The sequence below is a fragment of the Halteromyces radiatus genome (assembly GCF_025201355.1).
Source record: "Halteromyces radiatus strain CBS 162.75 chromosome Unknown BX664scaffold_1, whole genome shotgun sequence".
Classification (NCBI taxonomy): domain Eukaryota; kingdom Fungi; phylum Mucoromycota; class Mucoromycetes; order Mucorales; family Cunninghamellaceae; genus Halteromyces; species Halteromyces radiatus.
Window position 1 is genome coordinate 2,546,511 of NW_026251687.1, and position 27,374 is coordinate 2,573,884.

Sequence of the window (27,374 nt, forward strand, 5' to 3'; positions counted from 1 at the left end):
GTCTACACTCTTTTATTTTTATCTCACTCCTTCTCTCTCTTTCTCTCTCACTCTCCTTCTTTCTTGTATTACAATAAAAAAAAAAAAAGAAAAAAGAAGCTTTGTGTTCCCTTGATGGTCGAATCCAAAGCTAAAAAAAAAAAAGAAGATATCCTAGTATTGACTTCTATCACATGTTTATTTTGTAAAGTTGATCTCTCTCTTTTTCTTTCTCCTTGTTCTAAATGACAAAACAGAAGTAACAAGGAGATGATTTTAAATGGTAAGGAGAAAAATAGGTAGTTGATTTAGGTGGCGATGATGATCTTTTCTTTTCTTTTTTTTTTTTTTTTGACTTCAATAATATTTAGTTGATTGACATTACCGTTGTCTAAAATTTGTTACTCAAAATATATATAAACTCCCCCCTTTATTTTTCCTTATTCTTTTTTTTTCTTTCTTTCTTTTTTCCTTTTTTTCTTTTTTTCTTTTTTTTTTTTTTTGTTACTTGTTTTTTCTTCTTTTTATTTATTTATTTTTATTTTTTGATACCCCTTCTCCCTCCTTTTGTTTCTTACCATTTTATACTTGATTCCCTCTTCATCATTATTCCCTGTCCCCAACAACAAACTTTGTATACCTTCTTCATTTTTTTTATACCTTTTATTTGAACCATTCTCATTATATCATGCCTTTTAGGTCAGTGACTCATCAACTAAAAGCAAAATGGCAACAAAAACGTACTTCTCGGACGAAATCAGTTGATTTACCTACTCCTCCATCTACTGACAATGATATTACGCGATCACCTCAACAACAATCTAAACAAGATGACAAGAAGAAGAAAACAAAAGAAATAGCTCCTAGTCCTGATTATTTATTGGCTGGTATTGGTGATTATCTCTTTGATCGTCCTTTGGGTCATGGCAAGTTTAGTAAAGTTATGTTGGCGAGACATTATCTTACTGGTGAACAATTTGCTATCAAGGTACAAAAAAAAAAATTATATTTTCATTGATTATCTTGACTTTTAAGGGAGAGTTGGAGAAAGAAGTATGAAATCGAAGGAGTGACGGGGGGAATGAGTGGATGAATATAGGGGGATAGGTCAGTGGGAATGATCAAAGTTGATCAAAAAGGATATGATAGAATAAATTATTCATGATCACTTGTTATGCAATCAATTAACCTTATTATTATTCTCATCATATAGGTCATTGACAAAAGAGTTCATGAATATCGAGTCATGTCAAGACTTGTAAGGGAAATTCGATTAATGGAAGCATTAGATCATCCTAATGTGGTTCACCTGTATGAAACTGTGGAAACAGCCGACTCGTTATACTTGATAATGGAATATGTTCCTGGATTTAATTTAGATGAACATTTACAAAAACGACATGGATTATTACATGAAGATGAAGCTCGTTTGATATTTCGACAAATGGTAGCAGCTGTGGATTATTGTCATAGTCGTTGGGTCGTACATCGTGATCTAAAGGTAAATAATAAAAGTTTTTTTTTTATTGTTATTATTATTCACTAATGAATATCGTTTATAGGCACCGAATGTTTTATTGAAAACCAATGGTCAAGTGAAATTAGCCGACTTTGGGTTGGGAAATCGTTTTGGTTTGCAGCGATTGCGAACAATGTGTGGTACGTTTAGGTCACGTTATGACTTGGTCTGTGCTCCAAAGGTGCTTATTTTTCTCATACTCTTTTCTTATCTTTTTTTTTTTTTTTTTTTAGGCTCCATGTTATACTATAGTCCTGAAATCATTTGCGAACAAAAATATATTGGTCCAGAAGTCGATTGTTGGTGTCTTGGTGTTACTTTGTTTCGAATGACCTCTGGATTCGAACCATTCTCTCATGCTCGTAGTAAGCCATAAAAGATGATATCAGAGTTAAAAAAAAAAGATATAATTTTTTACTAAGCCAATCCTCTTTTTATTTTCTATTTATAATTTAGCTTTTGGGGAATTACGAAAAGATGTTATACATGGAAATTATCCTATGCCAACACATTTTAGTGAAGAATTACAACAAACCATACAAAAGTGTTTATCGGTAGATCGACGACAACGAATCGCACTTCGGGTAGCATTAAAGGATGATCCCTGGTTGAATGACAATGGTCGATTAGATGATCTCTTTCTTGAGAAAAGTTCAGGTTATTATGGTGGATTCAATAGTAACGAACCTCTCTTGATCAATGGGGTACCGACTGAATTGGATGAATCTGTACGACATCGAATGGAACGAGAACGATCGAAACGACAATGTTTGAAAGATATGGAAGAAGAAAAAAATTCTGGTCATCATATCAAGAAAACTGTTATATATCACCCAATCAACTCTTCTATTTATTTTACTGGAAATGGTGGTTATTCACCACATATGGATGACAATGCTCAAACACAAGAATTACTACGTGCGGAATTATTGGCCGAAGTCAAGATGGTGCTTTCCCAACTACAATTGACTCCAATCTCTCAACCACCCAATGGTCATTCTCCAATACATCAATTCTTCCAAAAACTGAAACGACCTGAATCTATCTTGACACTTTCCTCTGCAGCCTATAGTAGCAACAATATCAGTAGCAATTTTCTTTCATCAGCGGCTGGTACCAAACCTGACACTGGTTCACCTGGTGGATTCTCCTCTCGACTAAAGAAAACAACTTCTACTCTTAGTCTGGCAAGTCTATATACCCGACCCAAGGAACATATCAACTATTATACAATTCAAAACACTTCTCGTGGATCATCTTCAGCTACTGTCTTGTCTTCTTTCTCTTCAGGTTCATCCATTTCTGCTAGTAACAGTTTGTCAACGCCAACCCTTCCACCAACAAATTCCGCTTCTGGATCAGCAAAAACAGGTCGATTCAGTCTTCAACCACTCTATGATGATCTTTCTCAACAGCAAGATGAATGTGAATTGATCTTATTAGTACAATCTGCATGTCAACTTTTGGGTGTTACTTATCAACATGAATCGAAAACCAAGCTTACATGTGTGTTGACTTTACGAAATTATACCATGGAGGATCAGCAACAGAGAGAACAGCAACAACAGCTACAACAACAACAACAACAACAACAACAACAACAACAACAACAACAACAACAACAACAACAACAACAACAACAACAACAACAACAACAACAACAACAACAACAACAACAACAACAACAACAACAACAACAACAACAACAACAACAACAACAACAACAACAACAGCAGCAGCAACAACAACAACAAAAGGAATCATCACAGCGAAGGAAGGGCAAATGGTTACAAGGTTGGCGGGACAGTGGAGCTCGGCACAAGTCTGAACTTGACAAAATGACAAAAAAGAGATCAAAGCATGGACTGAAAACTGCGACATCATCACCCAATTTGGTTCAGGATGCATCATCTACTACATCATCACAACAACAACAACAACAACCATCTTATGGTGGCAGTTCAACATATACATCAAGAAGCAGTACAATGGATCGAATCAGCAATGGTAGCAACACAAGTCGATGGAGTCGGCATATGAAACGACTTTCAGCACCCTTTCAACAATGGCCTTGGTCATCTCAATCTCTTCATTTGCATTCATCCATGCCCATCGGTGGTCCCAGTCAGACAACTACAGGTGGTGCAAATGGTAGTGGTGCTACAACGGCTACATTTGGACAACTCAACCCACCCACACAGCAGCAACCTTTGAATATTGATGATGATGAAGACGATGATGAAAAGGCTCAGAATAAGGACGGTATCGCGATGTTTACCATGGAGGCTTATTCTATTCCAAATAGCAACAAATCATCGACAACTGGTGAACCTGATATATCGCCTCATGTAGTAGCTCTTCGATTTGTTAAGATTAAAGGTTCGACAAAAGTATACAAACTGGCTACTGGTTGGATCAGCAATGTATTGAACTTTTCGTCCTCTTCAGTGACTGGTACTACCCCTCTTTCTAGTTCGGTGAATGATACTTTAGCCTAGTTCTTCTTTTTTTTTTTTTTTAGAATTCTTATTATTTGTCCTTCTACTTTTTTCTTTTTATTGCTATTATCCTTGTTTGTACATTAGATTTTTTTTTTGTTTCGCTGTGTGCGCATTCTTTTTTTTTTTTTTTTTTGTGTAGTATTTTTATTTCCATCAATACACTACAATAAATCTTATCATCATCAATCAATCATCACAGTCTTCGTTTATCGATATGATCATACATATTAGTATTATCGTCATTAACACATTATCCACTACTTGATTCCAAATCAATAAATATATATTTTATTGAAGATAAAAATAAAAATCTAAACTAAATGATCCATCCAGGTAATAAACGATTGTAAATAGCTTGATATTCACGGCGTAAAGGTATCTTGTCCAATCGACTTGTTGCCACCAAGCCAGCCACCAGCACGGTACTGATGCCAATAACCAAAGGAATAAATTTCACCATGCTACCCTTCTTATCATCCAGTTGTTCTTTCTTGGAAGTTGTTTTACCACCGAATGTCCGTCGGAAAGCCAATGGAGCACCACCTACCATATGATACACGCCAACACCAATCAATGCCACATGCCAAGTCCAAGTTACCCATGGTTTATTTTGAAGTCCCCATCCAACAATACCAAAATCCACAAATGCCGAATCACCCATGGTCTGTATAGGCATCCTACGCGTCAAGATATAATGTCCCACTGATAAAGGAATCAATAATTGACCGGTGATGCCATGATAATAGCCAGTTGCCTTGTTGTTCTTCTTGTTGTTGTTCAAATAACAATAGTCCAGACTTGATTTTGTTAAGCCCGCCAATAAATGAGCTGCCACACTTCCCGTTACCATATATCCTTCAAGATGAGCATCTTGATAGATGGGTCGTGCAAGAAGAAGTGCTTGGTCTGCCGCTTCCACACCTCCCACCGCTCCAGCCGCTATTTGTAAACCATGAATCACTGCAAACGTCGAAAACCCGATCGCTGTTATCGCTTGTACTTTGTTCGCTATACCATATACTTTGTAGATAATGTTTCGTGATGAAGAGTTTGTGTCCGTGGATGACATTGTTATATGAAAAAAAGGTAATAAGAGAAGGGAGGAATAAGATAATGTACGACTTTTTTGAACTAATGTAAAAAAAAAAAAAAAAAAAAAAAAAAGTAGGAACACTGTGGGGACATTTGTCTGGTTTTTTCAAGCTCCTCAATGCACATCAAGTTGGCTCCAAACTGGAACAAGAATATCCACCCGCTCATCATCATACTACCAATATCATCATACTATCTAAAGATATCAAACGATCTTTTCTTTTTTCCTTTACTGATATAATAAACAAGATACAAAAAATGGATATTTTTATTTTCATTTGATTTTTTTTTTTTAAAAAAAAATGTATACAATAAAAACACAGAAGGTATGACTACAAGTAAAAAAGATCAATAAAATAGATGTATATATAGTATTAAGATAGATAGATGTCTAAGACATCACACTACGGAGTAAACCTTCACGACTTGTTACAACTATTTCACGACCAGCCACCACATTCACATCAATACCACGAATTCTACCAGATCTTGTCCTATCCATTTGTCCATTTGTCATCGCCATAGCAGCCACATTGTCAATGGTCCCTGTCACTTGTCCAGTTTCAATATCCATTACCGTCACCTTGCCATCTTCGGTCAGTAAAAACAAGGAGGTATAAAGTACGTTGTATGCTGTATATTTGACTGTCATCACATCATCCATTCCATTCGCTGGTTTATCAAAAGCATGTGCCAGAAGCATACTAGGTTTGGGAGGTGAAAATGGCCACTGAATTGTACTTGCCAATCGTTGTAATCCAGGTTCTTGTTTCATCAAACGCCTTAACTCAAAAGGTATGACTGAAGAGATGTATCGTCCTTCTTCTGATTGTACTCGTTCATGTACCATACGTAACCCCAAGTGCCAGAGTTGTCCATTACCACGTCGCCACCAAGGGAAAAATTTCGTCCATTCGATTCTCTTGTACCAATCTTCAATATTTGTCGTTGATGTCCAATCCTCCAAAACATGATCATGACATAAAGGATCCCATTCTTGCCGTAATAAAAATGAAATATCCCATACCTTGATTTCCAAACGATTCATTCGATTATCTCCCACCGCAATAAGTCGAAATCCTCGATGTGCTAAATCTTCATTGCTAGTTGCTTGTTGATCCCAATAAGATGGTAGTACCATAGTCGATTCCAATCCCCAAGGTCGAACTTCAAATTGTAGTTCAAATTCTTCTTCCTCTTCTTCTTCTTCTCCTTCTTCTTCTTCTTCCATATCCAATAAATCAATATCGTTACCGTTTACCGATACCACCCTTGAAGCTGTTTGTGCCAATCTTGCCATAAGTTGCCCAATTTCAGGGTTTTGATTCTATATACAATGATTCATAAATAATGTGAGTGAAAATTGACATCTCTTTTTTTTTTTTTTTTTTTTTTTTTTTTTTTTTTTTTACCATATTATCAGGAAGATGTAAAGTGTCATCCAACATGGGCTCTTCCGCTTGTAATGGTATTTGATTTAATTCATCCAGTCGTGTAGGCGGCGGCGGTGGTGGAGGAGGATTTAGCGCATGTACAATTTGAGATCGACGTAACAAGCGACGTCGATTTATTCGTTGCTGCTGTTGATCTTGTTGATGTTGTTGTTGCTGTTGTTGCTGTTGTTGTTGTTGCTGTTGTTGCTGTTGTTGTTGTTGTTGTTGTTGTTGTTGTTGTTGTTGTTGTTCTTGTTGTCGTTGTTCTTGTTGTCGCTGTTGTTGCTGTTGTTGTTGCTGTTGCTGTTGTTGTCGCTGTTGTTGTTGCTGTCGTTGTTGCTGTCGTTGTAATCCTTGATCTTGTTCGACTTTCCATGGTAAAGTACCAACTTTGATACCAAAACGCCAATCGTAAATAGATAATTCATTGCTTTCGTAACTTCCTTTGCAAATCAAATGATTCAAATGTGTTGGGTATCTGAAATGGATCATACAGCTAACATGAGATCCTAAATAAACAGTATGGATGATTTTAGCTGAAGGTGGTGGTGAACTGAAATCTGCCATCGTTTCGTCCAAAGATTGTTGTCGAGGTACAGATCCATATCTAGTAGGTATAATGCGTTGTAAAGTTGGGTTCATCGTCATAGGTGTTAAAGAAGGATCCAAGACATTAGCATGCCCACGAAGATCAAATTGAATGAGTTTGCCACAACCATCAGCTTCAGGATAAGTGGGACCAATAGCCAACATAAACAGAGTATAATGAGGATCAAAATCAGTATGTTCAGGAGCTACTATTTGTAACCAATCTTTCATCTTCCGTCGTGGGTCAGTAAAAGTCATATCATCACCAAAAGTCCAAGAATAATCGGAAAAGAAAAAGACTTCTCTTCCCATAAAACGTCCATCTAAAGGTAAATGAGCCAAACATTGAGTAACACCATTGTCGAATAAACGATAGATTAATATTGCTTGCCACAAGTCCACACGATCATCATTTCCATCAGGATCATCCAGATCATTCATATGCATATGTCCATGCAATTCAGCCGGTTTTCCAATCGCCAGGGCAAAGAACCGTACACGTTGAGGGGTAGTGTTATCAGGGGATTTAATCAAAATAGATTGTACACCAACCACTTGACAAGTGATATCAGGAGGCATAAAAGTAATTTCCAATTCTCGTACCAGACGCCATGAAGGATATTCCCAGAATAAAATTTTGTGTTCGGAACGTCTTGTATAATGATTGCTGCGCAAGGTTGATTTTCGATGTTTTCCAGTGGCCACAATTCCAGTGCGAGTCATACGATTGATATCCACTACCAGCGGATCCTGAATACGAAATGGCATGGGTGTATTACGATTAAGCATGTATCGTAGTGATTGACGATCAAACGAAGGTTCAGATGTAGGTATGGAAGAAGAAGAAGAAAAAGTAGAGTTATCCAAAGGGGTATCTTGATGTCGAGAAAGATTTTTATAGGATGGTGGTGAAGGAGAAGAAGTAGAGCGAGCTAATTCATGAAGTTTTCGTTTTCTGTTAATGGGTGGTTCAATACAATGATTATCAGATACAAAATCAAAGGTGAATGAACGGTTACGTTGTTTTTGTTTGGCGAGGTGAATAACAAAAGATTTCCAGTCCATTATATTTCGTCGAGAAGTATAAGATACATGACGACCCCAAGTTTTATAATGTTGTTGAAAGAGTTGATACCAAAGAGTTTGGTCTTGTATAATACTATATAAAACATATATATATATTAGATATATTTGAAAGATTGCTTCAGATAAAAAAAAATCTTTTTTTTTTTTTTACCATTGTATTTTCTTGGATACTTTTTCTAACTCTAATAGTTGCCATTCACTAGTTGCAATAAAATAAATAATACGAAGAATGATTTCGTCTGGTAGTCGATCCATATAATTTGATAAAGAAAATAAATAAAAAAGGAGGGAAAGAAAGGATACAAAGAAAAAAAAAAAAAAAGAAAGAAAAATGAACCCAAAAAAAAATGGAACCCAGACAGCTTAGGCTCTTGTCGTCCTCTTTTTTTTTACGAATCAAAAAAGTGTGACCTTACCTTTTCTAGGTAGATATACCTTTTTGTCCTAAGTAAATTATGTCTATATAGAATAATCATTAATAAATACACAATATAATCAATATTTTGATGAAATGTTATAAAAATTATCTTACATGTAATCCAAAATCTTAAATGATTGATCTAGTTCACAAATCCATAATTTCCATGGATTCATGCCATTTTTACAAACTACTTTTAATGACCGACATACATCTCACTCTTTTTTTTTTTTTTTTTATGGGGGATTCCCAATTGACAAACCGAAGGGATGGATTCCAGAAAGAGGGGTACGAATATCTGTGACTGGATCAAATGGTAACATCACTTGATATGAAATATATATATATATATATATGTCTTAAGTATTTAAATAATATATATATATATATATATAGAATTCCTATATAGTTTTATTATTTTAAGATCATTTTAAGGTTTGATGTCACTTCTTTTTAAATGGATATACGAGTGTTTTCAAAGTTCCTTGTGGGATCATGAGAAAATAGTTTCGTGATGTTATAAAATAAAATATCCCAAAATGGATGTAGCATTACCACTTTTCTAGCGTATGTCAAAACACATTGATTGATTGATTGATGATGATGATGATGATGATGATGATGGTGATGATGATTGATGATGATGATTGATGATGATGATACAGTATGTTAATCAGTTTCTTCTTTTTCTTTATGAAATCTCCCTTGGTGTTTCCAATTCAAAAGTAAATAATCAAACTGTAAACAGCAACATATGAACATATGTTATCACCTCTTCATGAGGATGTATTTAATACAGGTAAGGTAAAATAAATAAATATAAAAAAAATGGATATGTTGACTAAATATATACATATATATATATATATATATATATTCTGTTACTCAAAAATCTCTTATACTCAATGAAACTACTGTCACTCTTTTTCTTCTTTTTCTTCTCCTTGTATTAAATTTGGATTATGCGACTATACTTTCCATTTTTTTCTTCTTGTCATCTATTTTTCTATCCTTACGATATTTTTATTTCCTATTTTTGCAACATCTTATTTTTGAATATCCGTCATTTATTATTTGAATAAAGTGTAAATAAGAGAATGATGATAGGTTTATACGAGGAAGAAGAAGAAAGATTGGAGGAAAATTGAATATCCGATAGGGATATTTTCTTTGATATGATTGGTCAATTGGTTTAGACAATTCCCTTTTTTAGTATAACAAAAGGGAAAAAGAATGTCGTTTTAGAGTTGAACGAGGATTCCATGTGATTGGAGGAAAGGGTAATCGATGACGATGATTCCAGTTTCCTTTTTTAAAAAACAACCATCGTCATCAAGCTCTTTTTTTTTTTTTTGTATTACATTTCATCTTAAAAAAAAAAATGGATGACTTTTTTCTATGTCATTTTTGATGTTATTTTATTATATAGGTTGGGATGATGGTTTCCTTTTTTTTTTTTGGGGACAAGAAAAAATAAAATAAAAAAAAAAAGTTGAAACCCAGCAAGTTTCCGTTTATACCCTTTTTCTTGTTTTTTTTTCACTTTCTTTTTTTTCAATTCTTCCTTTTTTTCTTTTTTCTTTTTCTTCCCCTTTCCTCTTTTATCAGTTTTATTCGCGGTTTATTTTTTTGGAACGAAATGAACGATCAATCAACCGAAAAGAGAAAAGGCAATAGTAAAAACGACAAGAAAATAGATCTCAAAACATCAACTTTAACTTCACCACCTTCAGTTGCAGCAGCACTTCTTTCAGATTCTTTATTTCCTCCACGAAAACCAAAACCAAATACCCATATGGACGATTCAGATACTGACGATACAGATAGTGATACAGCAAGTAAAAAAGACCCTTTAGCGACATCTGTATGGCGATTATACACAAAAGCAAAAGATACATTACCTAATGGTTCACGTTTGGAAAACCTTACATGGCGTATGATGGCAATGACGTTAAAAAAGAAAGAAGCTACTGAAAAAGTCAAATCGGAACAAGAAGACACTGATATGGATGATACAAATATTGATAATATATCTTCTTCATCACCACCTGCTCCTGACGATACCACTACTATGCTTTCTTCCTCAGCACCTCCTTATACAATCGATTTTATGGGTGGTGGACCAGTTTTTAGACGTACTCCTCCTCCACGATCAAAAGCTTCTCAACTCAACAAAAATGTACTTGTTTATGGATCAGCACGAGCTTCTTCACCTTTATCACCTTCTCATGAATCTGATACAAACTTTTATAGTAACGAGGTAAGTAAAAAAAAATATATATATTATATATTATATATATATATATTTATATATATTTATATTATAAATATTTATGTAGTCTGGCGGTACAGGATTATTCCCTCAAACATGTGGTAATGGCACCAATAGCATCACAATTCCCGTAGATTTACCAACCGATTCTGATATGGATGAAGACAATGAAGAAGATTTTAGAATGTCATTCCAACCATCATCATCATCATCTTATGTTCCGCATGAGGGCATGACCTTTTCAAGTCATTCTGTTCCCACGACTCAACAGCAACTTCATCATCATCATCAATCAATAGGATTTAATCACAGTCAACAACATCATCAATCATCTCAACATCAACCAGCATTATTTCCTCGTTTGGGTTATACCGTCTTGCAGCAACCTTCTGCTACAGGTTCACATGAACAAAATCTTTTGCCTGCCTCTTTTGACAAATCTACTATTCATCCTGGATCTCTCAGTTTTGAAGCCTTACTTCATATGTATGCTAATCAACCTCAACAACAACAACAGCAACAACAACAACAACAAATTATTCCTAACAATAATGATACTTCACCTGTACTTCTTAACACACATCTACCAGTGACTCCAACTGACACTCGATCAACCTCTTCTTCTTCAGGTAACAAAAAAAAAAATAAACAAATAAATAAAGGGGGTATGCTTATTTGTTTATTTACCTTTTTTTTTTTTTTTTTTTTTTAGATACATCAAACAGTGCAGCAACTGGTGAAAATGACAATATAAATTCCACATCACCTTCGACAGAGACAAAAACGGATGACTCGGCTTCAAAAAAGGATACTACTAATGCATCATCATCAACTATTACATCTTGTACCAACTGCAAAACAACTACGACACCTCTATGGCGACGAGATCCCGAAGGACATCCTCTTTGCAATGCATGTGGTTTGTTTTTGAAGTTACATGGTGTAGTACGTCCCCTTAGTCTGAAAACAGATGTCATCAAGAAACGAAACCGAAGCGGTAGTACGACTGGAACTACTGGATCCTCGCTTGGTAATAATAATAATAATAATAATACTGGCACCATCGGCAACACTCAATCGAATAGTAATAATGGTGGGCGTGGCGTCAAAGGGAAATCATCAGCTTCATTTTTATCGTCGACTACTGGCTCCAAAGGACCAACAAATGGATCAACTATGGGCGTGATAGGTAAACGATCAAGTGGAACGGGTATGATCAGTATATCTTCAGGTGGATTTGGAGACAAGGGAATGACACCAATCACCATGGCACCCCCAACGTCAGCGGCAAGTTCTATCGCCAGATCAGCTCCTAATTCAAATACACCAATAACTACATCCACTCCTTCCTCAACAACCTCTATGATCTCCACATCACAACAAACAACACCAATTGTTACTCGGCCTATTACCTTTGCACAGACTCGATTTAGTGATCAAACTTTGAATAAACGACAACGACGACATTCGATGAATACAAAGAAAAATGAAAAACCATCCACATCTTCGCCTTCATTATCAAACACACCTCCTGCAATGATGATTTCTGGATCATTACCCGATCATCAATCTTCAAATAATAGTGGATTCCGTGATACTTTACTGCGACAGCAACAACAACAACAACAACTTCAACAATCATCAATAACGAATCATACTCCTAGAGTGATTTTACCTAATTCTCAACAACAACAACAACAACAACCAAGAGAAATTTTACCAACAGTTGGAAGTGCGCCCAATTTATCACTTATGGGAATATTGGCAGCACAGCAACAGCATTCAGGTGGCATGGATACTTCACATCATCAGCAACAACAGTCACCTTTATTATCTCTTACATCTGAACAAATTCAACAACTACTATTATTACAACGAGCAACACAGATGGCAGCAGCATTATCCAACGGAAACAACAATAATAGTAATAATACCAATAGTTCTTCGTTACAGCAAAGCATGTATCATCAACAAGCATCTACAACTTCCCAACAACCATCCTCAACACATGACCCGTATTTGATGGATCATGATTGAAATACATATTATATATATATACATACTTTTGTTACCATTATATTTATATACATACTTTATTTTTATTTTTATTTTATTTGTACGATAAACAATGTTTTCCCCCTCCTTTTTTTTGTCTTTTTTTTTTTTTTGTACATAAATCTAACATAAAAAAAAAAATCTCATATTTCAATTCCCGCCTTACAATTTTTTTTTTTATTTATAACTTCTTTTCTTACATTCTTTCTTTCGTCTCTTTCACTTGTGTGATCGACTGCATTGATCCATTCTATCTACAACAGCAATGCCAGCCACAATTGATCCACAACTCAGTCATCTTTCTATCTCTACCGTCCCTGAGAACGCTCTTCATCCTCAAATGACAATCGATCTTACCAACACGAACAATGTGACAAGTAGTAGCAAGAAGAAGAGTTATCCTAGTATTTTGGATCATACTGCTTTCGACCCAGATATTGTACGTCGTATTCCTACCATTGGGTTTTCTGCCATTATGCAACGAGCACGTCAACGATTGTTACTTTTATTGAAGCATCGTGACTATCGATCTAGTCTGACCCTCTTGGCTGCTTTGGTCGAAACTTGCAAGTATTCACCTTTAATGTATTGGAATGTAAGTCTCACTTGATAAAAAGAAATAAACAACAAAAAAAAAAAAGGATGTAGCGATATTCAACGAACATACCTCCCTCTCTTTTTTTTTTTTTATGCTGATAGGTTGGTGAAGATATCATTCGACATTGTCAACCTGAAGAGTTGACCACCTTTTTAAAACGGACCATGGTTGGGATCAGGTATCCCAAGGTAAAAAAAAAAAAAAAAAAAATAGATCGATTGAATTTGAAGACAATGGTCTAACTGAATTGTCTTTTCTTTTTTTTTTTTTTTTTGTATTAGAATATTGAAAGTTTAAAGGAATATATCATTCACTTATTAGATGACGAAGGATTTATACCAGTTCAAGAACAGTTAGGAAGGTAAGTGAAAGAAGATCAAGACAAAACGATTTGACATTTTACTCATATATTTATATTTTCGTTTTCTTAGTGATACCCAATTGTATGGGAATGACCCGATGGCAATCAAGTTATTTGCAATGATCTTATATGATGAATGGAAACAACAAAAAACAGATCAACTTCTTATAGAGGCAAAGAATCAATTGACAGCAGCTTACAATTTGAATCCAATGGATAGATATATCATCAAGGCCTATTTGGAAGTAAAGAAAAAAAAAAACTATGACAATCATCGCAAGAAGATTAGCTTATCTTTTTTTTTTTTTTTTTTTTTTGGTTAAATCAGGTACTCACCGAGATTCAAACATGTGATAACAAGGAAGACAAACAAATCTGCGAATTGAAAATCCAACAAATCGTGACTGATACTGCTGAAAAAGTAGTTGGAGACCCTGAATTACTTTGGTAGGTTTGTCATAACATTTCTCATATTTTTTTTTTGATCTAATATCATCATCTTGTCATTCCTTTTTAGTACGTTACTTCATTATGCACCTGCAGTTAATCTTGGTATTCGCCTATGTGAAGAAGACCCCGTAGCTGATCCAACTATCTCATTTCTTCCAACAATAGGCTACTTGACATCTGGAAATGGTAAGTAATAAATATATATATTAAGATATGATACGTACTCATTGACTTTTTTTTTTTTTTTGGTTAGTCAAAGATCCAAAGTATAGTATCCAAACGATGTGTCGAACAAAACTGATTACGGATCGATTGGAATACGGTGCTATTGATTCTCCTACTCTTGACGAATTGGAGAAATTACTGTCAGATATAGAGTAAGTTTAGCAACAAAGAGAGTTTTATGGTTATTTACATAAAATGCTAACATGTTTAACACTTCTTTTTATCCCACTCGTTTAGTAGTATGTCAGATAAGATTCGTACCGATGTGATCACCTATATTAACTCTATCGAATTGTCTGTCACCTTGGAAGATTTGAAATACGAAGTACCCCAAGGGGCAACAAAAACAAGATTAGCTTTACTGAAGATGAAAATCAAGAATCTGATTACGATGGAGGAACGAAACCGGTACAATTCAAGTAAACGAAAAATAGCTTCCTTTTACTCAAATTAATCTAGTTTGTCCTTTGTATATTTATATCATACCCCTCCTTTCTATATTCCCTTATTACAATAAAATGTTTGATATTACTCATATTTCACCCCTTATTTTGACTTTGAATCTCATTCGTAAAAGTTTCGCTTGGTCAAGATCATTCATCCGTTATTTACTAACAATAAATTATCTATATATTCCTCATCCAATAAATAAAAATATCGCCATAAGGTTTCTCATCAAATATACTCATTTATGGGGCAGGAGAGTCACCAATCTTTTGCATGATCGATGATGACAGATGGTACTTAAAAAGAAAATAAAGAAGATGATCTCTCTTTGTGTCTTTTATATAGATGGGTAATTGTCTTTTAAGATTCATCGATAAATTGTGTCTCTTTTTTCGACCAACAGAAAGCTATTTTTCCACATTAAGCTTGAAGAAGAAACAAAAATCATTTGATTTCGAAAACCTCCAACAAAATATCAGAATGTTTTATTTCATATAAATTCAAATTTGAAATCAGATAATGACAAAGGTATAAAATAAAAAAAAAAAAATAAAGAAGGTGGTAGAGTATGAATAAAACTAGAAAACAAGGGGATAGGATGTGACAAAAAAAAAAGATATACTTTTCTTGGTTTCATTGGGTGATTTCTTGATATAACATATCTATCAAAATGTATAGAGTTAGTTCTTATCCATTTGAACCAACTCTCTCCGTTCTAATACTTACGTTTCAATTCTTCTTTGGTGAGTTGATCCTTATACTTGTCAAAATCAAAAAAGCTTTCATGAATGGCAGGAGCATCAGGTTCGTCATCAGGATCATGGTACTATATAATAAAGAAGAGATGAGACAATGAATTTGATCACCCTTTTTTTCAATTACTGGTTCCAAGTAAGGATGTTTTAATGCTTCTTCTACTGTAAATCGTTTGGCAGGATTGAATGTCAATAAACGTTCTAACAAATCAATGGCTATCATAAGAAAAAAGAAAGAGAGAAAATGAACTTGTTAGAAGACTGTTCCATCTATATATCTGTCATACCTAATGGATTTGCATTGGGGAAGAGTCTTGCAAATGGAATTCGTCTCTTGAATGGTAAACTTCGAATATAATCTCGTGCCTATTGAAAAAGAAAAAAAAAATAGTGAGTTGAATTGATCATCACCAAGTCTTTTTTTTTTTTTTTTACCCTTCTACTTTTGATACCATAAAAGTCGTCCATTGTAGGAGTTCCTAGAACGTCCAAGATCAAAGTTAGTTGATGATGATAATCACGACCAGGGAAAAGAGGTTTGCCACTGAGCATTTCCGCAAGAATACAACCCACAGACCAAACATCAATAGCTTTTGTATATTCCTTGAATGTCAACATGATTTCAGGTGCACGATACCATCGTGTTGCTACATATTCAGTCATAAATCCACTGTTTTCATCCGCCGAGTTGGATGATCGTGCTAACCCAAGATCACAGATCTTAAAAAAAATAAAAGATAAATTATTTGAATCTATTGTTTTCTCCCTTTTATTTTGATTTACATACCTTTAGATCACAATTGGCGTTCAATAGTAGGTTACTTGGTTTCAAATCACGATGAAGTACATTGGCAGAATGCATAGCTTTGAGAGCACGCAAAGTTTGATAAGTGAAATATTGGCAATGATCATCAGATAAATCTTGAGTTCGAATGACACGATGCATATCTGTTTCCATGAGTTCTTGAATAAGGTATCTATAAAAGTGATAAAATGAAAAAAAAAATCAATGTCGATCAACCCCCTTTTTTTTATACAATAATAAAAAAAAAAACCTCATATTATCCTCATTACTTACACTTCTGTAAATTCTTCATATGATCTTGGTTTGACGATATCAAGAATAGATATAATCTATATGTATATATTTGGAGATAGTTGATGAATTTTTTTTTAAAAAAAAAAAAAAACTCTTGTTCCATTACTGTTCAGTTCTACTTACATTTTCATGATTGAAATACTTCAATAGTTTGATTTCTCGAAGAGTTCGAAGACAAAACATGGCATGGTCGAAAGGCATGATACGTTTGATGGCAACAGTTTGACCAGTAGGTTTGTGGATGGCCGAGCTACAGAAAGGCAAAAAAAAAAAGAGGAACACCAAACATACGTTGAGAGATGGAAAAAGAGATGAAAATGATAACGATAAGTAAAAACAGGGAGAATCTATATATATATATATAAAAGAATGCTTACCAAACAACACCATAAGCACCTTCACCTACAACATCAACAATTTCATATTGATCTCCAGCATTGAAGTGTTCCAGACGAGCCACTATTTCTTCTCTTCGACTTGCAGCCATAATATGTCAATGAGAAATGTCTTCACAGGAATAAAAAATAAAAAGGATGAAAGAAAACAAAGAAATAAGATAGAACAGAAAGAGAGAAAAATAAAAAAAAAGTCCACCCCCCTCCTTATTGATAGCACACAAAAGGCAACACAAGCGGAGTTCTTTATTGTTGACTCTTGTGTTTCTCACTATAACCTACAATTTGATCTTTGACTCCCTTTCCTTTCCTTTTTTTTTTTTTTAAGAAGATATTTTTGATAATAAAAATTCTATTCTATTACAATAACTACGTATTGAAAGATTCCCTCCTTATATAAGAAACTAAAAAAAAAAAAAAAAATGAAAAATTTAGAGTAACCAACTCACTAAGTATGTTCTTTATTGCACGTTGAAACTCAGTGACCACTCCTCCTTCGTCTTCCCATTTTGGACACAGGACATTGATGTTGTTTCTAATACACTATGCCATATACAGCTTTGATACACCATCCAATAGAGATCATCATAAATTTATCTTGACAAAAAAAAAAAAAAAAAAGAAGGTCACATTTTTGAAAAGGGTCCTCGGTTTGTGAATAAAGAAAAATAGAAGGGGTAATGTGCTCCATTTATTTGCCCTTATTTGACAGCTGATGATAAAAATAGGAATGCAAGGTTTGTCCAACAAAGCTGAGCTGAGTGAATGATTGAATGATGATCATGCGTATAAGCAAAACAATTCTGTCATATAATAAAAGAGAGAAGGAGTGAGAGAGAGAGAAAAATTATATTGCCATACAGAAAAAAAAAAAAAAAAAAAAAGGAGGTTTCTATATTTATGATTTTATCTTTTTTTTTTTTCCTTCTCCCCTATTGTTACCTATTCATTGCTCAAAACGGAAAAAAAAGATAAACGGATGTCTTATTTAAATCTCCTCATATTAATATTTAATTTATTCCATTATATGGTACATTGATCATAGTAGGATGCAAAGATACTACTATTATGCTACAATATTCTATCTAGTATAGTAAGTTTGTGTGTCAGCAGCATGGATTCCTACCCCACTCTCGTGCGTCATCAATGTTTGATTCTGGATTACTATGTTAATGATAGATGATGGATAATATGTGATAATAAATGGTGGCTGAATAACACTAATGAATGATGAGAGGTTTGATTTATACTTTTAACGCGTATATGTTACTAACATAGCTTCACTGGAAGTATCTATCATCCAGCGCTTCATCACGTCAGGCGATCTTTTTTTTATTTTCTCTATACTTGTATATTAAAAAAAAAAAAAAAAGAGGCAGGGGAAGAAGGGAAATCACGGAGAGTATTTCTTTTGTATTTCATTCTAGATACTAGAAAGAAGCGTACGGCTATTACAATAGCATCCTGTCACGTCTTTATCAAATCACCTATAAGCTTTTTTTTTAATGCCGCTTTGCGGAGCTCAATATAAGACATCTTGGCAATTCTTTATAAAGTCTCCAATGGATATTAAGTCAACCGGGTAGTTAGGCGGATCAATCACTAAAATGTCTATTATTTGGTAATAGTGATGATTGATTGATAGTCATGGATATATACTATAGTTTGATTTTATTAATTTGATGTGATGAATAAATAACGATAATAAGAATAAAATAGATGGGAAGAAGGATAAAAAAAAGGGAGGAGACTATATGCTATGAGTACAAAAGTGTGAGCTAAAAAGACAACAAACATATGTAGACACAAGGAAGGAGTGAGAGAGATAATAACTATTGGATGATAAAAAAGATATATTATTGTTGGTACTAATAACGTAACTAAAAAAAAAAAAAAGAAATCCATAGAATTCTTAGTATGGAGGTTGATAAACATTGACTCGACCACAGGTGAAGCATTCATAGTATTGTTTCGTGCCACCACAAGGTATAATGGGAATAAAACAGAACGTAAAACAATCATTGTTCTTGACCAAATAAACATCTCTTGCTGAACAATTGGGACAAGTCCATACGTGGCCACTTGATTTTCGTTTGAACCTTTCTACGCCAACTATAAAAGAAGGAGAACATGATTAGTCTTTCTACATACAGTTTCAATGTATCAAACTTTTATTGTTTGTCTTATTTTTTTTTTAAAAAAAAAAAGGTAACTTACAAGTAAAACAAAAAAACATGAGGTGTGTAATAGAAGTTTTAAAATTAGAAGTACAAGAAAGAAAATAAAGAAGAGTGTGATCTTTTCTTTTTTTTTCGTCTTTGGCGGGTTTCAAAAAAAAAAAAAAACCTCCTTGAAGTTTGGCACCAAAAAAAAAAAAATGAGAAGCAATATGATTGGCTCAAAAAGTGTAATATGAAAAAAAAGGAAAAGATTAGTTAAACTTTGTTTGGTTTAGACTCATGTAAACAGAGCCGATGATTTACTTTAGACATATTTATGAATCTTCCACATTCAATTGATCTTTGTCTGCACATAAATGTAAATATCTTCTTGTTCTCCCCCTTCTTCAATGTGGATCAAAAGATTCTGCCTAACTTTCTCTCTCTCTCTCTCTCTCTCTTTTTTTTTTTTTTTTTTTCACTATGAATACAGAATGGAAAGGAGAATAATACAATCAATGCTCAATGATGATCCAATTTAAAAGCAATAATAGTAGTAGCAGTAATAATAATGATGATTTTATAATAATAAATAAATAAACCATATGATGATCTATATATACATGTAATACTAAAACTAAAGCTACAAAAAAAAGAGGGAATAACATATTTTCATAAAACTATCACTACTATACATTCAACTGTATGTAACATAGTACTAACCAGAAGCCTTCGTCCACCACCAAGTTCCTAACAATAAGCTGCCATTCCCAACCAAAAGGAAACTTGTCTTCCAATCAGTTTTTCATTCACGTTGCCAATAAAATAAATCCAGACCAAGAAATTCATAAAAAAAAAAAAGGTATAAAATATTTTTGTTATTTACCTGTACTAAATCCTACATCCAAAATGAAAGGGTTTCCCAATGAATTTTGTAAATCCCTTTTTCAAAACCCTCCAAATCCAATAAAATCCACCATGACAAGATCGCACAAGCAAAAAGGGCACCCAATGTGGAAAAAAAAGTGGATGGAGAAAAGAAAAAGAAAGAAAAAAAATTAAAAAACACAAAAGCGCGCACAAAGGGGGGGGGGATTTAAAATGCCGCAGCTAAACGTTGATTCTAACCTTCCTTTTTCTTACTCTTTCTTTTTTTTTTTTTTATATATCATATCTACACACGTATTATGGTTTGCAAGAAATGTGAAAAGAAGGTTGGCACCTTATTAGCAGCCCCTGATAAGTGGAAAGAAGGTGCTAAGAATGTGAAAGGTAAAAAAAAATATATATATATATATATATAGATTGATTTTTCTCATGACCTCAACTGATCTTTCAACTTTTTTTTTTTGTTTGTATATACTGATTTTATCTAGCTGGTCAAGAAGGTCGAAAGATCAACCAAAACAAATTGTTATCAAAGTCGGCGAAAATAAGGCAAGTGAACGGATGATAAATGAGAAGATATTGATTACCAGTTTCCGTTTTAAACTTTATGTTGAATGGTGGCAAAGCTTTATTTTTTTTTTCCCTTTTACTAACCACTTTTTTTTTAATATTCATAGATTCAATCCCTATGAAGCCAAGTGTAAACTATGTAAATCCAAGGTTCATCAAGAGAAGGCGCATTACTGTCAAGGTAAACAAAGAAAAAGAATTATAAATACAAAGAAAATAGGTTAGTGGGAGCTCACTTTTGATATTGACATCTTTTATTTCAAATGTAATAGCTTGTAGCTACAAGAAAGGTATTTGCGCAATTTGTGGGAAACAGATCTTGGATACAAGTAGCTACAAGCAATCTGCCAAGTGAAGAACATCTCAATCTTTAGTAGTTAGGTTCCCTTGTTGCATATTTTCTTTACATCCCAATTCATTATATCATAGTTCTCTTTTGTACAGTTCAAATAAATAAATATATACATACAATTTTTATTGTTATAAAACTACAAATAAAATCTATCTACACACAAATACAATGTCTATTACATGGTGATTAGGAAGTAATAAACTAGCTAAAATAACAGTGAGAAAAAAAAACACAAGATTGACGGTCTACCATTGCTGTCGTAACCAAGCAATAGCCTCTTGTTCCGATATCTTAGCAAAAGAATTGGGTGCTGATGAAAAGGGAACTACATTCTGTTGCTGCTGCTGTGGTGCTTGTATGGGATGAGACGAGAATGCTGCTGTCCTTGCTGCTTGTTCTTGTTGCTGTTGTTGTTGAAGTTCTTTGTACAATGCTTCTCGTTCTTTTTCCAACTTTTCTTCATTTTCCTTTTCCTGACGTTTCCTTTCTCTTTCTTCGTGTTCTATTCTTTCCATTTCTTGTTCCTTTTTCAACTGAATCAATCAAAAAAAAAAGTAAATTTAGTGCATTGTGTCTTCATTGGCTTGGTTATACTTACCACCCATTGATGCTTTGTCTTGTAATTAGAAAGACGATGTTTCAATTCATTCAAACGTTGCTTTCGATCTTTTAATGCTGGTACGCTGGGACAAGTGGTAGCCATCGTTGTTCAAAAAAAAAAAAAAAAAGAAAAGAAAAGAAAAGAAAAGAAAAAAGAAAAGAAGAGAAAAGAAAAGAAAGGAAATTAAAAAAGGCCGGATATTCAAAATAATTATTGAAAAGTGATCTGAAGAGAGAAACACTTAGGTTTTAAACGAGGTTATTAGAAAAGAAAATATATATTTTTTTGTTGTTTAAAGTTTATTTTAAAGAACATTGGTGCTTTTTCCAATATTTTAAAAAAAAGAGGATAGTATGATTGTATCATGTCATAAAGTCTCAAAAGGAAAAATAATCCGTAAATCTAGTTTTTTTTCTTTTTTTCTTTTATCAAATCAAAGACTTTTTTTTGGGGAACGATAATGATGATGTGGAGGAAACAATCAAAACTTTATCTCCTATTATGGTTCTTCCTTTGTTTTTTGTATGTGAGAGCAACTTCAAATGATGAGGATTCATCCGATGATGAAGACAATCATGTTTCATTAGGTAATCATGTGTAAGATCCACTCCACTTTTATTCTGATTTTATTTTTTTTTTTTAAAAAAAAAAAAAAAAAAAGTCGCGACACCAACATCATCAGCACCATTATCACGGATCTTATCTCAGAAAGCTTCACCTAGAGAATCATCCACCTATCACTATGGAAACGATCCTCGGAATGAAACCAATGATGATTTGACAGATGGTGCCATTCATGAAGCTCGACTGGCAAAGAAAAAAAAGGACAACACAGATCGTCCTACACAGCCCAATTATATTCCTCCTTCAATGGGTGATGATCCATCTGGTCATTCATCATTCCAACCAGTGGATGCCATTGATGGAACAGTTGGCTTTGGGAATGATGAAGCTTTTGGAGAAGAAGAAGAAGAAGAAGAAGAAGAAAGTCCAGGTTTAGGTAAAGTGGGCACGGCTCTGATTAGTGTTGGAGGTGTCTTAATGATTGCGGGTATCACAGGAGGGATCTTTGTATGGCGTATCCAACAACAAAGACAACCACCAGAAGAAGAGGAACAGCCCCCTCTTGGCTTATGTACACGAAAAAAAAGTCATCATCAGGATGATAATGAGGATGATGATCAAAATAATCTATCACGTCCGTCCATGTTACCTCGTCATCCAACATCAATCATCATGATGGATCACCCATCATCACCGATAAGAACGAATACAGCATTAGGAAGTCTACGTACTGAAAACAACACTGTATCATCATTGGGACAGATGAGTCGCCAAGATGGCTTGGATTTTAATTATTCCATGGAAAAATTATTCCATCATGCACGTCAACCCTACAAAGACACCACATCGCCCTCGATACAAGATAACAATCACTATCCAACGGATTCCATGATATCTAGCCTGGTTGAAGACTTTGATTTTGGGCACCTTACTTCTCCTCTCAATATCCATTTCCCTTCCGTTCTTTCCCAAGATCGTAAAATCAAAATCAACTTGGTTCGAGATGATACTAATTGATTACATAATAAAACATATATCAACAAAGAAATAATCATCTATATTAGCCCAACAAATTCATAGATATACAGAGATTTTTTTTATTCTTCTTGCTTTTTTTTTTTTTTTGGGAGAGAGTAAAGTACGACAGTAAGTGAGATTGTATACGTATATGAATATATGAATGATAACTAAAGTAAGAAAAGAAAAGAAAAGAAAACTAAAACTAAAGGAGAGAGTGACAAGGATAAAAAAAAAAAAGATAGTGTATATACAATGTCGATCTTCCTATTCAATCCAAGACACGATCTATTGACTCATCATCATGCCTTCCATACCGCCACCATTTTCCATTTGTTCCTTGACAAACATTTCAAAGTACTAAAAATAAAAAATAAAAATAAAAAAAAATGAATGAGTATGTTAATATATAAAAAAAAAATATAATACAATACCTGGAAGATAATAGTGACACACAATAAGATACCAGTACCAGAACCAATAGCACCAATCATATCGGCAAAGACGGATACAGCACCAAGAGTGGCACCACCAAAGGAAGCAGCAACAGGAATAACACGCTTAAGTTCTTTGTACATAGAAGTATCACGATAACCAGCAATGACCAATTGTTGATCCTTCAATTGACGAGCAACATCACGAGGAGAAGAGCCAGACACTTCGATCCAAGTCTTGGAAAGTAAAGCACAACCAGTCAACATGATACCAATATAAACAACAGTATGAATGGGATCCAAAAGAGCATCAGTTAAGCTATGAGGAGCAGACAAGTAATAAGCGATACCACCACGAGCAAACAATTGAGAAGAGCCTTCAACAGGTTCCCATACACCAAGAATACGCACAAGAATATTGGTTTCAAAACGTTTGTACAACATTTGAGAAATCATGAAAATATTGGAGGTCATGGTTGATTGTAACATGATAGGCATGTTAGAGGTATAGAAAAGCTTGATGGGATAAGTACCACGTTGACCACGAAGACGGTTAGACTTGACGGGCAATTCCACGCGGAAACCTTGGAGATAGATAACGATCAGGAATACAACAGTTGTAGAGAGTAAGCTCATGACATTGGGCAAGTTGGTACGATAGAAAGCTTCTTTAAGAGCACGAGTCTTGTCCTTACGGCTCATAACCAAGTGAACTAAAGAGATCAAAGCACCTTCAAATTCATCACCACGACCAGTGTTAATAGTAGTAGGAGAAAGAGCTTTCCAGAAGATAGTTTCACAAATATTGGTAGCAATAAACAAGTTGATACCAGAACCAAGACCATAACCCTTTTGAAGTAATTCATCCAATAACATAGTGATTAAAGACGCGACAACCAATTGGATAATCAATAACAAACAGACACCAGCACCGATTTCTTTGGGACTACCATATAAACCAGTCAATACAGAGACAGTAGCATGACCAAAAGCGATAATCATGGCAAACACTATGTATATAAAATAAGGTCAATTCATTTTTTTTATGTTTTATAAATATCTTATTTTTTTTTTTGTACTTACATTTTTGAGCACCACTGAATAAAGCACGGTCTTCCTTCAAACTATAATCCACTTCAATGATATTGGCACCAGATAATAATTGCATAATCATACCAGAGGTTACAATAGGAGTGATACCAAGTTCCATCAAAGTACCACGGTTAGAGGCAAGAATCACACGCATCCAGAATAAAGGATCAGAAGAATCACTAGACATAATACCATATAATGGGACTTGAGACATAACCAAGAAAATAAACAAAGTCACTGCAGTCCACATCACTTTTTGATTAAAAGGTACCTATTAAAAAAAAAAAAGATAAATCGTATAACTATTTCTTACGCGATTATATTCTCTCTCTCTCTCTTTTCCAATTAAACAATAATTCTATAGATGACAACATACATCTAATATACCAATGTTCTTTCATCTCTGTTCCTTTTTTTTCTTTTATTATTATTATTTTTTTGGTTTTCTTTCTTACCTTTCGGTCAGGTTGAGCGATTTCTGGCAGTACAGCCATGAAGGGCCGTACGAGATGTAACACTCTGACTAGAAATTAAAAAAGTAAAAATATAAGTGAATCCATGTTTCATATTTGTTGTTCTTTTTCTTTTTTAGATCACTTACAACCCATCTTTGTTTTGTGTATGTAATAAAAAGATTAAACGAAGGGGAAGAGATGAATTAAAAAAAAAAAAAAGAAAGAAAGAAAAAGAAAAAGCCTTGACAAGTAGGGAAATTTGGACTTGTTTTTTTTTTGTGGTTGCGTTCTTTGGTCTTTTTTTTTTTCCACTCCCTCCCTTTATTTCAACCAATCAGACAGATCCACCTCCACCAAATAATTTACTCGTGTTTGACATCCGACACTACAAAAAAAAAAAAAAATTCACACCCATCCATCTTTACTCACCAGAGAGGGGGCGTATACAAGTTGATCAAAAAAATGAGTGCCTGAATCCCGAGATTTTTGTAAATTATCAAACATCATCACTGTACTATCTCATCACGTTTAGGCCATACAAGTAAGGTAAATAGATCTCGAAAGAATACATTTTACATAGAGGATGATTCAATGATGAGGTTTTTAAGATTGTAAAAATGTAGAACACAGAAAATGGCACTAGGATGATCCATGCTATTTAATAAAATTGATAATCATTACATTTTATGCTACTCTCTTTTTTTTTAGCTTGGAGATGTTTGATTGGTTGATTTTTTTGAATAAAGTGTAATAGGGTTCGCATTTTTTTTTTCTTTTCTCTCTGTTTCTTTCCTTCATTTTTTTTTATTTATTTATTTAACTGTCTTAAGAGAAAAAACAAACGCCTGTCATCCTCCTCATTATCTATATCAACAATACCAATCTATTGAGCCGATGTAGAAAAATATAATATAAACCTCTCTACACCAGACAAATACGTTCAAGTTCTTTTTGGGAAGTAATATGGTAGAAGATATACAGATAAAACGATATAGTAGGTGTCTTAGGGTAAGATATAAACGTTTATTGGCGACTTATTTTATATAAGTCAAAATAGATACAGGAAAGTATGGATAGTAAAATATATTCTTCTTATCTCTTCTTTTAGGTCATCTCATTATCTTTGCAACTAACCCAACTAGACAACAGGTAAAAAAAAAAAAAAAATTGTAGATATACTACCATTGGAATGGATTAGAGTCTTATACATATCACTACTCGATACCAACCTCTTTTTTTTTCGTTATTACAACTATTGTCATGATTATTATTATTTCCATGTCGACGCTTTTTTTTTTTTTTTTGTAACTAGGATGAACCCAAAATATCATATTGACAATAGTTGGAAGGTTGCATAGAAGAACAATAGATTTAGTAAAGGAACGAACAACAAAAGAACCTTAGTCTTTAGATTAGTATTTAGTATAGAACAAATTACAAATAAAAAAAAAGCTTTTAGTGAAGGCAGTTTATGCGGATAGAGTTCTTTTGTATACGTTATTATTACAATGGTATGATCTGAAATTGGATACTGGATGAATAAGTGATCTATACGATAACTAAGAAAAAAAAATATGTATGAAAAATGAGGAAAACAAAATAGATGAATGATTGTACATGAACACTACATTAGTGAGGTTTCTTTTTCCACCGCATCTTTTTTTATGTTATTGATGCTGCACGATGATGATGATCATGCTGCTGAAACGGATTAGATTTCCGACGATTTCATCTCCTATTGTTGGATAACAAGGAGCATTGATATCATTGTAAAGGCTGATAAAAAAGAGATCAGATGATGTCATCTCTGTTGAGACAAATCATCCCAATTTTTTTACTCCTTTTATTAAATCGTCCAATGTGGTCAGATTGCTGGATGATTAAAATAATTTAGTCATCAGGATGCTTCAGCATGATGATCTTTTTTAGATTGATCATCTCAAGGTTTCTTCTATTCTTATATCAAAAA

The 27,374-nt window shown here is 33.8% G+C and overlaps 11 protein-coding genes across 11 annotated transcripts; 6 read left to right on the forward strand and 5 right to left on the reverse strand.

Moving 5' to 3' along the window:
* The first annotated feature begins 473 nt into the window (after window positions 1–473).
* Window positions 474–4,103, forward strand: BX664DRAFT_354861 (uncharacterized protein). The gene is made up of 5 exons (XM_051547766.1): window positions 474–967; window positions 1,193–1,480; window positions 1,542–1,638; window positions 1,732–1,863; window positions 1,955–4,103. Exons 1-5 carry the CDS (start codon window positions 668–670, stop codon window positions 3,994–3,996), a joined length of 2,859 nt encoding a protein of 952 aa, XP_051405017.1. The 5' UTR covers window positions 474–667; the 3' UTR covers window positions 3,997–4,103.
* A 161-nt stretch (window positions 4,104–4,264) lies between these two features.
* On the reverse strand, window positions 4,265–5,125 carry BX664DRAFT_321259 (uncharacterized protein). Its single transcript, XM_051543266.1, has one exon. The coding sequence runs from the start codon at window positions 5,066–5,068 to the stop codon at window positions 4,316–4,318; it is 753 nt and encodes a 250-aa protein (XP_051405018.1). The 5' UTR covers window positions 5,069–5,125; the 3' UTR covers window positions 4,265–4,315.
* A 213-nt stretch (window positions 5,126–5,338) lies between these two features.
* BX664DRAFT_272683 (uncharacterized protein) lies at window positions 5,339–8,501 on the reverse strand. Its single transcript, XM_051541191.1, has 3 exons — window positions 8,350–8,501; window positions 6,894–8,271; window positions 5,339–6,286 (listed from the first exon to the last, which is right to left on the reverse strand). Exons 1-3 carry the CDS (start codon window positions 8,451–8,453, stop codon window positions 5,483–5,485), a joined length of 2,286 nt encoding a protein of 761 aa, XP_051405019.1. The 5' UTR covers window positions 8,454–8,501; the 3' UTR covers window positions 5,339–5,482.
* Window positions 8,502–10,134: 1,633 nt separating this feature from the next.
* On the forward strand, window positions 10,135–13,036 carry BX664DRAFT_381993 (uncharacterized protein). The gene is made up of 3 exons (XM_051549010.1): window positions 10,135–10,876; window positions 10,956–11,517; window positions 11,601–13,036. The coding sequence occupies exons 1-3, from the start codon at window positions 10,256–10,258 to the stop codon at window positions 12,923–12,925; spliced, it is 2,508 nt and encodes an 835-aa protein (XP_051405020.1). The 5' UTR covers window positions 10,135–10,255; the 3' UTR covers window positions 12,926–13,036.
* Window positions 13,037–13,046: 10 nt separating this feature from the next.
* On the forward strand, window positions 13,047–15,187 carry BX664DRAFT_321264 (uncharacterized protein). The gene is made up of 8 exons (XM_051543267.1): window positions 13,047–13,538; window positions 13,643–13,729; window positions 13,823–13,902; window positions 13,973–14,147; window positions 14,231–14,349; window positions 14,420–14,538; window positions 14,606–14,729; window positions 14,815–15,187. Exons 1-8 carry the CDS (start codon window positions 13,209–13,211, stop codon window positions 15,029–15,031), a joined length of 1,251 nt encoding a protein of 416 aa, XP_051405021.1. The 5' UTR covers window positions 13,047–13,208; the 3' UTR covers window positions 15,032–15,187.
* Window positions 15,188–15,471: 284 nt separating this feature from the next.
* Window positions 15,472–17,431, reverse strand: BX664DRAFT_321266 (mitogen-activated protein kinase). Its single transcript, XM_051543268.1, has 9 exons — window positions 17,256–17,431; window positions 17,002–17,128; window positions 16,858–16,913; window positions 16,567–16,756; window positions 16,215–16,499; window positions 16,067–16,145; window positions 15,907–15,995; window positions 15,751–15,850; window positions 15,472–15,686 (listed from the first exon to the last, which is right to left on the reverse strand). Exons 1-9 carry the CDS (start codon window positions 17,363–17,365, stop codon window positions 15,658–15,660), a joined length of 1,065 nt encoding a protein of 354 aa, XP_051405022.1. The 5' UTR covers window positions 17,366–17,431; the 3' UTR covers window positions 15,472–15,657.
* Window positions 17,432–18,861: 1,430 nt separating this feature from the next.
* On the reverse strand, window positions 18,862–19,563 carry BX664DRAFT_321269 (uncharacterized protein). The gene is made up of 2 exons (XM_051543269.1): window positions 19,491–19,563; window positions 18,862–19,385 (listed from the first exon to the last, which is right to left on the reverse strand). The coding sequence occupies exon 2, from the start codon at window positions 19,314–19,316 to the stop codon at window positions 18,948–18,950; it is 369 nt and encodes a 122-aa protein (XP_051405023.1). The 5' UTR covers window positions 19,317–19,385; window positions 19,491–19,563; the 3' UTR covers window positions 18,862–18,947.
* Window positions 19,564–20,587: 1,024 nt separating this feature from the next.
* Window positions 20,588–21,394, forward strand: BX664DRAFT_321270 (PDZ-binding protein). Its single transcript, XM_051543270.1, has 4 exons — window positions 20,588–20,704; window positions 20,809–20,869; window positions 20,998–21,071; window positions 21,163–21,394. Exons 1-4 carry the CDS (start codon window positions 20,620–20,622, stop codon window positions 21,243–21,245), a joined length of 303 nt encoding a protein of 100 aa, XP_051405024.1. The 5' UTR covers window positions 20,588–20,619; the 3' UTR covers window positions 21,246–21,394.
* Window positions 21,395–21,962, forward strand: BX664DRAFT_321274 (uncharacterized protein). The gene has a single exon (XM_051543271.1). It carries the CDS (start codon window positions 21,556–21,558, stop codon window positions 21,913–21,915), a length of 360 nt encoding a protein of 119 aa, XP_051405025.1. The 5' UTR covers window positions 21,395–21,555; the 3' UTR covers window positions 21,916–21,962.
* A 341-nt stretch (window positions 21,963–22,303) lies between these two features.
* BX664DRAFT_368376 (uncharacterized protein) lies at window positions 22,304–23,424 on the forward strand (the record flags this gene model as incomplete). Its single annotated transcript, XM_051548589.1, has 2 exons — window positions 22,304–22,430; window positions 22,505–23,424. 2 exons carry the CDS (start codon window positions 22,304–22,306, stop codon window positions 23,422–23,424), a joined length of 1,047 nt encoding a protein of 348 aa, XP_051405026.1.
* A 43-nt stretch (window positions 23,425–23,467) lies between these two features.
* On the reverse strand, window positions 23,468–25,631 carry BX664DRAFT_321275 (SecY subunit domain-containing protein). Its single transcript, XM_051543272.1, has 5 exons — window positions 25,552–25,631; window positions 25,406–25,473; window positions 24,942–25,221; window positions 23,859–24,868; window positions 23,468–23,784 (listed from the first exon to the last, which is right to left on the reverse strand). The coding sequence occupies exons 1-5, from the start codon at window positions 25,556–25,558 to the stop codon at window positions 23,713–23,715; spliced, it is 1,437 nt and encodes a 478-aa protein (XP_051405027.1). The 5' UTR covers window positions 25,559–25,631; the 3' UTR covers window positions 23,468–23,712.
* Window positions 25,632–27,374: the final 1,743 nt, after the last annotated feature.